General features: G+C 40.1%; 1 protein-coding gene across 5 annotated transcripts in view; it reads left to right on the top strand.

Moving 5' to 3' along the window:
* The first annotated feature begins 2,971 nt into the window (after positions 1 to 2,971).
* The window catches only part of CAMK2D (calcium/calmodulin dependent protein kinase II delta), a 161,382-nt gene continuing 152,131 nt past the window's right edge, over positions 2,972 to 12,222 (top strand). The window contains exons 1-2 of one of the 5 annotated variants that reach the window (XM_058192328.1): positions 2,972 to 4,219; positions 5,641 to 5,735. In XM_058192328.1, coding sequence (XP_058048311.1) covers positions 4,155 to 4,219; positions 5,641 to 5,735 — 160 coding nt within the window. In that variant the 5' untranslated portion in view covers positions 2,972 to 4,154. The remainder of the gene's footprint in view (positions 4,220 to 5,640; positions 5,736 to 12,222) is intronic. The other 4 variants (XM_058192329.1, XM_058192330.1, XM_058192331.1 and 1 more) reach the window with 4 other exon arrangements.

The following is a 12,222-nucleotide window of genomic DNA, read 5'->3' as shown; positions in this document are numbered from 1 at the left end:
AATTATAGTATTCTAAGAACTGGGGTTATTTGCAGCATTGCATTTTAGTAGTCAACACTGAATTATGATTACAATTATATTGTTTCATTTTAGACTACAATGAGAAGTAAAGATGTGAGGCCACTGAGGAGGCATTTAAAATGCTTCTCACTTACCCAGTGCCTAAATTTCTTTGAGACATTTCAAAGCATTTCATCTCATTCACATTACATTCTACTGCCATCCTCAGCTAAGAGAACAGGTCTTTCAGGAGAAAGTATTTCATTCCACAACTATTGCAAGCAACTTACTTCTCAGGATTTTGGCGACTTCATTGCATTTAAACATTTTATGTATGGTTATTTTTTGTAACCGTATTTCTCATTTATATTTTTTCTACCGTTTTTAAATGTTTTTGTTTACACTGCACATACCTACTAATGATCAGACACTTCATTGAAATTCTCTTAACTCTCTGATGTTGGCTGGATCCATTCAACAATAAAAACAAGATCTAGCAAATGTGTTTTAACAACTTTAATCTGGTAAATGTTTCTAAAAACATTCCTGGCAAAGCTTTCCTTTCTGAACATTTATGGATTGTGTCTTCCCTTTGGTAATCATTTGTACTAATGACTAAGAGGAGACAGAACATAAATGCAAAATAAAATTATAATAAGTCTGAATGTCCTTTGCCAATTAAGACAAATTATTCAAAAGTCATGGCCATTTAAGGCTGTACAAATAAGGCAGTAGCTTAATGGTTTGCAATATTTTATTTTCCTATATTTTAATTATAAGCACACATAGAATTTACCACAATATTAAACAATGCCTCATACAAGCCCTAAAATTATCATTAAGTTGATGATTAGTCTCATAATTTGAGGTTCTACCATATCGCAAGATCTAAAATGGACAGCTAACATCGAAAACATCATCAAAAAAGGACAACAAAGAATGTTCTTTCTGAGCCAACTGAGAAAGCTCAAACTGCCCAAGGAGTTGCTGATAAGAGGAATTATTGAGTTTGTCATCTGCACCTCTGTAACTGTCTGGTTTGGTTCTGCAACCCAACAAGAAAGACACAGACTTCAGAGGATAATTAGAACTGCAGAAAAAAACAATTGCGACCAACCTGCCTTCCATATATATACTGCACAAGTCAAAAAGACCACTGTGAAAATATTTACAGACCCCTCGCATCCTGGACATAAACTGTTTCAATTCCTACCCTCAAAATGAAGCTACAGAGCACTGCACATCAGAACTAGACACAAGAACAGTTTTTTCCTGAATGCCATCACTCTTCTAAACAAACATTTCCCTCAACACTATCAAACTAGTTACTAAATCTGCACTACTATTAATCTTGTCATTGTTTCCACCACCCATCTCCTTCCACTTATGACTGTAGGACTGTAACTTTGTTGCTTGTATCCTTATGATTTATATTGATATTGTTTCCTGATCGCTTATTTGTACCCTATGACTATCATTAAGTGTTGTACCTTAGAATTCTTGATGAACATATCTTTTACGTACACAAGGGAGCATATGCACCAAGACAAATTCCTTATGTGTCCAATCACACTTGGCTAATAAAAAATTCTATTCTATTCTATTCTGTTCTGTTCTGTTCTATTCTCAATGCATTCATTCTATCATCATTACATTCTAAAAATAAGTTCTGTATAAAATGTACACACAGCTTGAAACAAAGTTACAGTACACTGTGCTGAAATGGAAGTTTTCTTATAATTTCATATTTATTGGTATTATTTTTGTCTGTTTCTGTAAATAAAATGTTCCTTCCCTTGATATCTGTAAGCTTGACCTCATTGGCTTATTTGAACCCATGTGTAGAATCTAAAGAGTAGGGTTTTTTTTTTAAAATTTAAGAAGATCTTGTTTTGTTATCAATTGAAAGGCTTCTGGAAACATGACTTCAGTGCCAGAAGGAAGAGTTACCATAATTCATGAAAATATGCACCACCACCCCCGACAGGAATGAAACCTGCAAGCTGCACTGAGATACAAACGGAGGATTTGGGTTTCTAGTATATTTTTTTAAAATCATAATTAGCTCCAGTTAGTCAATCACTCAAAGGCAATTCCAAATTAAGTAAGCCCAGCAGCCTGTTCCTTATTCAAAAATATTAGCGTCAGTTGGAAAGAGGATGGATGAATTGGGCGAGGCTGAGGAATTTCTGTGGGAATTTCTCGTGTGGAATACCTTCGACTAGTGGCTCCGCTTCCACAACGAAGAGCAGACATTGCAACTCCGAAAAGCATTACAGGATCTTAAAGGGAGCTGACCAATAGATAATGGTGTAGGAGTCCAAATCTCATCTATAGGCAAACGGAAGGGAACTGGAATCCCCCGATCTTTGTTCCAATCCCGCTTTGTCCTTTGCTTTCATGGACTTCAGCGGGGTGTATCGCCCACAATTTATCTGCCCCCTCGTTTGCACGGATTATGCGCAGGGCTTTTACCGTGTTGCCTCTAAAATCGTACAGTACCGGGATCATCACAGCCTTCTAATCTAAGCTTTTAAGGACGTGACTCGGAATCCTTTCGAGTGGGAGGCTTTCCCCGCGTGTAAAAATGTAGCATGCCGACTATGTGCTTATCCCGACCCGCTCTTATGCCTATGAAAGCATAATGCAGAACTTATTATTTTTTTTTTTAAAAAAAATCAAGACTTCCAATTTAAAAAATAAAAAAATGCAGCGTCCAGGTAACCAAGCTCGCCTCCAGCCGCGCATCCTCCTTCCTCGCCATACCCAGCTCAAGCCACCCCCTCCCACCGCTCCCCATAAAAATAGGCTGGGCTGTCTCGCGAGAACCGGAGGAGCGGCGCTCTCTTTTCCTCTCCTCCCCTTTTTTTTTTTTTTTTTTGCTTTCGAAGCGGAGAGTGGCCGGATGGCGCGCACGAGGCCTGGCGTCGATTGTGACGCCGAGGAATGGAACGCGGAGGCGAGGGAGCGAGAACGGGGCGGGGACGCTTTCCCTCCTACCGCCTGGGGAGTGGTGGAACCTGCTTTGGGATCGGGTGCTTGTAAAAGCCGGCCGATTGGGGCTGAAAGTCGTTTCTAAAGCCGAAGCCCTGCGGTAGAGGCAGCCAATGCAAAAGAAGCCGTGGCCCGGCGTTCTTCCTACCTTAGCTATTGCCAAGTCTTTCCTTGGGAAAAGCGTTCACACGGTCACTCATTCACACGCCTTGGAACAAAGAATCGGGGAGGGAGGGGGCGCTCATGGAACTCGCCACAAAAAAACCTATAGGACGCTAGATTCCGCAGTCGGTATATAAGAGCCTCAAAGGGAAAGCCGGGAAGATCGGCGGCTGCTTAGCTTCGCTCCGCTCTCTTGCAACCCGGCAAGCGGGCCTCGTCCACCCGTCGCTAGAGGGAGGTGTGGTATAGAGAGAAAGGAGAGGAAGCGGCCGCCGGACCCGCCAAGGCGACGGCTTGCTTGGAGAGGGAAAGAGAAGGGAGGAAGGAAGGACAAGCTGCCGATCGGGCTTTCCTTGCCTCGCCTGGCCTCGCCTGGCCTCGCCTGGAGCGCGAGAGTCCCCGGAGGCGCCGCTGGCGAAGCAGGCAGCCCTCGGGAAAGGGGCGCTTCGGGGGACTCCCGGCTGAAAGAGGCGGTCTTGCCAGGGGGCGGCATCGGAGGTTGCCCGAGCCGCAAGGGGCAAGGCTGTCATCCTCCCCCGCCTCTGCTTGGTCCCGTTCCCTGCTGTTAAATCCGCCCGGGAGCTTCTGCTTCCCCACCCCCCGCGTAAGCGCCAGTCTTTTCTCGGCGGCTCCAGGTTTCCATTTTGGATGGTGTGGCTTTTCCGTAGCCAGAGAGACCCCCGAAGCTTGAGCGTCGAGAGAGAGAGGGAAGTTCGCGGAGAAGCCCGCCTCCGCCTCCCCTCCGGCTCACCTCCCAAACAAACAAGCCAGCCGGAAAGTCTCAAGAAGCTGCCAAGAAGGAGCGTGACTGAGGAGACTCGCCCGGAGGAAAAGAGGAGGCGGAGGAGGAGGAGGAGAAGAAGAAGAAGAAGAAGCGCTTTTGCCCTCCCATCTTCCGTCCTGACCGCCTCCCCCTTTGCTTTGAATCCACCTTCCCTCCGCCGTCCTCTCTCCTTCCTCGGAAGCGCCGAAGGGGCTGCAAGAGCCGGACTGAGAGGATGGCTTCGACCGCAACCTGCACCAGGTTTACCGACGAGTATCAGCTCTTTGAGGAGCTTGGAAAGTAAGTGGCCGAAAGCCCGCCGAAGGGGCTCTTCTTGCCAGCGGCGACCGAAGAGTCTTTGGGGCGCGAGGTGAAGTGGGGGGGAGAGAAGGAGCTTTGACAGCTGGGAGGGGAATGGCGCGCCAGCCGGGAGCTGCACTGGGTCCCTGGGTCGCCCCTCGTGAAGGGGACGACAGCGCGCTCTTCAGCAGCTCCTCCTCAGCCTTCCTGAGCGGCGGGAGGCTGAGCTGGGCTGGTGGCCGGGCGGAGGGAGGGGGGGAAACGAGGATGCTCGGGTAAAAAGATCGGCTGCTTTTCGCCCGTTTTGCTCGCCATGAAGCTGCCGCGTTTATTGACGCGTAAAGTTCAGCCCGGGCGGCAGGGCGTGTTTCTCTCTCTCTCTCTCTCTCTGTCTGTGTGTGTGTCGTGTCGTGTGGGATCCGCTCCTGGCAGATCTTCTTGCTCTTCCTCGGGGTTGCTTACGGGCTGTAAGCTCTTGCAGCTGCCGGTCTTGATCGGGAGCATGATTTTTGACGCGGGATTTTTTCCGCCCTGCCCGCCTCTCTGTAAAGTGGAAGGGACGCATGATCCTGAGAGAATCGCCGATGACGAAATTGGCCCTTGGGCAGCGTGGGTGGCTTCCATTCGGACGTCCGCTCGAACGGCGGCAATCGAAAAGCAACGTGGGCGGCAGGAGGCTTGACCCACGTTTTAAGTACCAGGAAATGTAATCCAAAGGTGCATTTTCTTCAGGGGAAGAGTGCAATTCGGAGTTAAACCATCGGCTCCTCCTCTCGCTTTTTTTTTTATTACTGTATTTCCTTACAAAACAAAATAAACATCTATCAATTCGGTGCTATCCAAAGTCTGTTATATAAACGACTTGAAAATGCTTGACCAATGGCAGGCGGGGGATTAGCGCTGGGCGCCTGTCATAGAGAGCAGCCTAATTTCCCCGCTCGCTCTACAAGGGAATTGCACATGAATGCTCGTGCTTAAGACTGCAGGTAGTGAGATTTATGGCATCCAGGCCACTCCGTGGAGGCTTGAGCTTAAATAAATAGAATGGGTGTTGTGTCTGTTATATCGGAAAAGAGGAGAAAAATGGATAAAATGTAACAACATTATATACCCTGCAAAAATATATGTGCACACACTCCTTTGAATCAAAGCACAGTAAAAACAGAATGAGTGTGAAAAATTGACACAATTATGGGGTTAAGGTAGCCACTTGCAAGAGTATGTACTTGCATCCAATATATTCGAAAAAGATACCTTTTTCTTAGTTTAAATCCACTGCAACAAACCCAAATTAAAGCAATATTTTTTAAAAAAATATTTATTTATTGTCTTGTTTCTTAACGCTGTTCAGATTATTATATGGTTAAGCAGCACATACCCCAAACTGGCTATTTATGTTACTCTTGTTTATTGACTTCCAGGGGAGCTTTCTCAGTGGTGAGAAGATGCCTGAAAATCACTACAGGACAAGAATATGCTGCCAAAATTATCAACACTAAAAAGCTGTCAGCAAGGGGTGGGTATCCTTAAGCTGCTGTGAAATATACTTGCAGTAATGCAGCTAGACCTGAGTTAACTAGATGGGAATGAAAACAAAGATCTTTGCTTTTTTGTTTTAGAAAGCCATATTTATCCTAATGTATTTTTATGAGAAAATTTAAGCGTGCCTCCAGTGCTATTTAAATTAACTGTTTAGATCTGTAATTGTGAAATTAGTTCAGCTATTACATTTAGGTTTTCTACTTCAATTTGCTTCCATTGGAGAAATGGAGGATCAGTATTAATTTACTAACACTCTCTTATCTACACATCCAAGTCATTCTGTGTGGCATTAACAAACAAAAAAAACAAAAACAGAGAAGTGAAATGCTTCTCGTAATAAAACATTATTGATTTAAAGTAAAACTGATCTCCATGCTGTAAATTTAATATTTCATCTTGGTACAGTCAGATTTTCCCCCTTTATATATAGATTTGCAGTTTCCAATGCATCAGGATTATGCAAGTTCAATTTTAACATGTATAGGGTACTTTCCAAAATATTACAAACAACATTTATTTTTCCCAAAAAGCTCTGCTAAGTTGTATGGAAGCGTTTCTCTAGAGCTTCAGTGTTGTTGGGTAGGAAAGGCTTCCAATAGATTACATTCTCTCTGTGTCTGTGTGAGATTATGTCCTTAAATTTGTATGCTTGTTCATGGTAAAGCCATATTGATGTACTTCCATAAAATTTTGAGATCATGAATTATTCTCTGATAACATATATCAGATTAATTTATAACTTTTTCATGATTATGTAAGAAAATGGATCTTTTCAGCATACAGAGCCACAATGCATAGTTTAACAGTAAAAGCTATGGGATTGGAACACAACATTTATCATGTATTTATCAATGAAAGTGAAGTGGTTCTATACATTTGTTTTTACCTATACATCAAACTATGATATTTAGAAGATTATTAGTGGTAAATTGCCAGGCAATTTTGTCTGAAGGATGTTTGCTTAAAACTGATACAACAGGTTTTAATAGGATATACAGCCTAATCCCTATGTATGTGTATTTTGAAATGTTATAGCAGAGGTCCTCAAACTTGACAACTTTAAGACTTGTGGACTTAAGGCAATCTTTTCTTTTTTTAAAAAAGCAAGATTAAATGGAAATAAATAATTGGTATAACCATATACTAAATAATCTTTCTCATTGTTTTCCTTTAATATTACATCACTCACCTTTTGCCATTTGGAGTTTAAAGTGATGTACTACAATAGTGTTTGTTTGTTTTTTCCTATTAATTGCCCATCTCCGCCAGAGCTGCTGTTGTAAAATGAAAAAAAGATTTAATGCATTTTAACTTTTTGCAGCTCAGAAACTTTTCAACCAGATTTTTCATTTTATTCTACATTCAGAAAATTAAGTTAGGATTTAATGGATCAAATTGTTAAATATTGTGCAGTTACTAACTATGTAGTGATAATTAATTGCATATTTTAAAAAACTGCTCTATCTTTAGTGTTTTCAATATATAGAGGAAACACAAAAATAATTTAAATAGACCTTTTGGGAACTGTGGAAATGCCTAAAATAACCAACCATTATACTGGCTGTAGAAAATAAGTAATATAAACTTTTAAATGTTCCATATTTAATTTAGATTTGAACGAGGGGAGCTTTAACCATCCACCTTAAGCTATTTCCATTGTCCTCTACAAATAGCTTATTCTTATTGTTTTTAGTAAAATCTTTGAGAACTTTTTTTCCATTACCCTATAAAAGAAGGGAAGCGTTCTTTAACCAATATTATTCTTTAGCTAAATTCTTAGGGGGTTGGGCTATTGTATGATTTCATATCATCCATTTTGTGGACATAGATTAAAACCTTTGTAATGATATAATAATTTTGTCTTCTACTTTATGGATGCCAAACTGCTATGGATGTCAAACTGCATTAAGTCTTGAACATTTTTCCATAATTAAATTGTTTAAAAAGCAATTGGAGAAGAAAATAACCCCATGACAGGTGAACTATTTTAGGATGAGCCTCAAACTAATCATTTTGTTAAACGATTTAACTGTGTGGATTAAAAAAATAGTTTTGTTAACAGCAAGGAACTAGAAATTTTTTGTTTCACTAAAGAAAAGAAGAGATCAATAGGATGCAGATGAGTTGGGAAGGAAAGAGTTTGACAAGGGGAAAAAGATGTATTATAATGTGATGACAAGTTATGTTTCTAGACATAACAAACTATTTATAATACAAGATGGATTTAGCTACGTTACATTATCCATTAGGATGCTTAATCATCAGTTGAAGAATTCTTAAATGTATATTAATTTCCACCTCAGACTTGGCAAAACAATGTGCGGAGCAAGTAATAAGCATTATATCCATGACCTTATATTTGGCATAAAGAATATTAGCCTACTGTAAATCAATTTCGTAAGAAAAGCCAATTGGAGTTTTATACATCAGTCTGAACGCCTTAAAGAAATGTCAAGGTACAAATGAAACTTGTGATAAAATATGAATGTGTTGCTCATTTACATTGTTAGAACATGCTTAAGTTTAAAATAGCCATAACAGTACATAAATTTTGTTTGTTAACCCAAGTGCAATACATCCCAGATTAATGTAGGAATGGCTGGAATTTTAAAAACATTTTTATCTGAGATACTCTAAAAGAAGTATTTTTTCCATCTGTGGTTTGAAGGGGCTTCTTTATATGTTATTGCTATGAAATATGATGAAATTTCAGGTGTGAATAAGCTTGAGAACATTGTGAATTTTGTCAGTCTACAGATTAGTGCCCTTAGGAACATTTAGCTTAGTTTTGTTTTGAACACTTACGTTGTGTATCTAAATGTCCTTTGATGTCATTTTAAGACTGTTTTATGCAACATACTATTTATTTGTGGACATTCACTTTGGAGCATATTTTTGTTACTAACAGTTTTCTGTGATGCTTTTTGTTATGAAAGGGAATTTTAATGAAGCAAAGAAAATAGAACCTATGATTCTTGTCACCTGAGGGCATCCTTTCTCAAATGTGTCTAAGTGGCTATTTAGAAATAAAATGGATAAAGCAGTATTGTGAATCTGTTTACGCTTCTGTAGTCTAATTTGTTAACTTCAGATATCATTGAGTGATTTTTATAACTTCTGGACACTTATAATTGGGAGTGATGTTCAGGTGCTTCTGGTTTGTAACCTTGTTGGTTCAGTGCCTTGAGTTTGAAAATCAATCTTTCTTATTCAATGCTTTACTTTCTTTCCAAATTTTTATAAAACTGCAGCCAATTTTTTATTTTTCAACACTGATACCAGTACTGTTTAATTTGTAATTTGAAAGGAAAAAAATAAGAATACAGAGGGATGATGTAACACATTATTTGTATGGGCTTACTGCATTAAATATGGTTTACAAATCAAACATATGATATTGTTAAACAGAAAAGGCAAATTCTATGCATATCATATTCTTTTTTCTTCTCTCTTTCTCTCTCCCCCCCTCCCTCCCTCTGTCCCCCCCCCCTTTATCTTTTGGAGCCACGTCTGCTGTTGTTCTATACCTTGCAATATCAACTCTCCTCATTTCTTCTCCTCTTCTCTTGTCTTTGGGAAATAAACATTTCCCAGTATGCCTCTCCAGTAGTGATGCAAGAAGGATAGGGACAATGAAAACAATGTTGGATTTTAGTTTTTTTCTAACTAAAACTAAAAAATTAAAAATTTTAGATTACTTTGTGTACAAGAGATTGTCCCTGTTGTTTCAGAAGCAAAGCCTGTCTATATCAACTCAGTTTTGTCTTCCTGATATGATTGATGTGGATCATGAGCCATGGTGGCACAGTGGTTAGAATACAGTATTGCAGGCTAATTCTGTTGACTGCCAGCAGTTCGATTCTCACTGGCTCAAGGTTGCCTCAGCCTTCCATCCTTCCGAAGTCGGTAAAATGAGGACCCAGATTGTTGGGGGCAATATGCTGACTCTGTAAACTGCTTAGAGAGGGCGGCAAAGCACTGTGAAGTGGTATATAAGTTGTAAGTGCTATTGCTACTGCTATCATTACAGACAAAGAGGAAACCACTACAGGATGTACTTCCTCTAAGAGTAAACTAAACACCTGCTTACCTTTGAAGAAGTTTCACTATGCTTGTGTGTATCTATGTGAGTGTGTATACAACAAAGTTGTTACCATTGCATTTGTCTACTTTCAGTTTGATTGGGCTTAAGGTATATAATACAAGAAGCTTCTTAATTTTCTTTGAATGGTTAAGTAAAAGCTAATACAGGCATTGTGTTCTTTATTTTTTAATTATCACAATGTGGTATACAATACATTTATCACAATAAATGCAAAGTCAATCTATGATGGTTTGGAGGTTTAACAGATTGGAATAGTCCTTGTTTTCCCTTGTGTATTAGTTCTTACAAATGTGCTTTTCTTTGACTCAAAACTGGAACCATTGTCTGTGGTCTCATTCCAGTCCCAGTAGAGGATGGAAGGAGGGGTTGAAAGGAGCAAGAATTTGCTAAGAAAATTAAAATAAAACAATTGGAAGGAATTATTTAGTCTAGTGCCTATTCAGTATAAAACTCCAAACTAAAGCATCCACAGCAAAGGTGTGCCAGCTTTTGCTTGAAGTTACTTCCTTCGTAGGATGCTATATACCAATTTCCTTTGGTAAAAATTCCATCACTGTACTAAGAACTGCTTTCTTGTCATTTAAAACGATTTAAAAACCACCTTTATTGTAACTTAAATTTTGTTTTCTATGTCTCTACTCAGGGAGAATAAAGAGTAAGTTGTGATTTTCTTTGGTGCCCCACAAAGGTACTTGAAAAGTGCCAACAAATGTTCACTTGGTCTTTTCTTCTTAGGGATGAGCATTTCCAGTTTCCTCATTTTGTTTCAATTTTTAGTCCCCTGTTTCCTTTCATTTCCCTCTTCCAATTTGGGAATCCTTTTTAGAGTATGGTGGCCAGAACTGGACACAGCACTAGAAGCTGTGTAGAATAGAATAAAGTTATTGCAGGTAGTCCTCAACTTAGAACGGTTCATTTAGTGACCATTCAAAATTACAACAATGAAAAAAGTGACTTACAGTTGTTTTTCAAGCTTACGACCGTTGCAGCATCCCCATAGTCACATGATCAAAATTCAGATGTTTGGCAACTGACTCGTATTTATGTGTCCTGGGGCCATGTGATCCCCTTTTGCAACCTTATGACAAGCAATGTCAGTAGGAAAGCCAGATACATTAAACAACCGTGTTACTAGCTTAACAGCTACAGTGATTCACTTAGCAACTGTGGCAGGGAAAGTCATAAAACAGGGCAAAATTCATTTTACAAATATCTCGCTTAGCAACAGAAATTTTGGGCTCAATTGTGGTCATAGGTGGAGGATTACCTGTATTCTCTATGACTGTGATGCTGAGCCTATGGCACGCATGCCAGAGGTGGCATGCAGAGCCCTCTCTGTGAATACACGCGCCGTCACCAGCTGCTCTTCTAGTTCCGTCGCCCGCATGCATGTGCGCGATGGAACCCGGAAGAGCAGCTGGCTGCCACACGCATGCGCATCGGCCAGCTGCTCTCTTCCGGGTTCTGGTGCCCCAGTGCATATGTGTGCATACGTGCTCCAGTTGGTTAACCATCACTGCTCTATGTATACCCTGCTTGGCAGATTATCTCATGTTGTTAACCCTCATTCAACCTGTGATCATTTAAAATTCTAAGATCTCACATATGCTGTTATCCAATCAAGCATATTGCATTCCTCTTCCTGAAGGCTATCCTGAAATATGTTTAAACCTCATGTTTTCCTAGTTTGGCCATTATGATTTGAGTCCTGGAAATGTTCCTCTACTTCCTCAAAGCTCCTACAACAAGGGGCGGGGGGAAAAAAGAGCCATCTATTCCATCTGTGTAACAGACAGGAATGAACAGGGCCCATTTCTGTTTCCAAAGTTCCTACAGTTTAGCTGTCAACAAGAAAAGAAGACATGCAACAACACATGCTGTTGTACACATATACTTAATTATGGAACATAATTCTTTCTCCACGCTGGTCTCCAAGGAAAACACAGTTTGTACCTAGCAGAATGTTCTGGAATATAGAATAATATGATACAGAAAAGGATATTCCTGACTATCACCTTTTGTTCTTAAATAAACCAGAGGAGAGAAATACTGCTGTTAAACTTTAATAATAATAAGTTCAGAATAGGAAATCTCAGATTTAATACATGAATGAGTTACAAAACACTCACCTTTCTCTAAAACCAAATGTCAAGGTCATTCATTCAAACCAAGAACCTGCAGCCTGCTGTTCCTTCTGTTTTGGGTTTATATGCCTTACATACCTTGAGTGAATGAAGGGAAGGACTTGCAAGTCAGCTGCTGTTTTTGGCATATATTCATCGATACAGCTTTTATGTAATTTTAATGAGTATAACAGGATGTCAACATCTGGGTCTCATCTGGGTCAAAAACTAAG

The sequence above is a fragment of the Ahaetulla prasina genome, chromosome 8 (assembly GCF_028640845.1).
Source record: "Ahaetulla prasina isolate Xishuangbanna chromosome 8, ASM2864084v1, whole genome shotgun sequence".
NCBI classification, from domain to species: Eukaryota; Metazoa; Chordata; class Lepidosauria; order Squamata; family Colubridae; genus Ahaetulla; species Ahaetulla prasina.
Note: the sequence above shows the minus strand (reverse complement) of the source record. Positions and strands in the feature narration are given on the sequence as shown.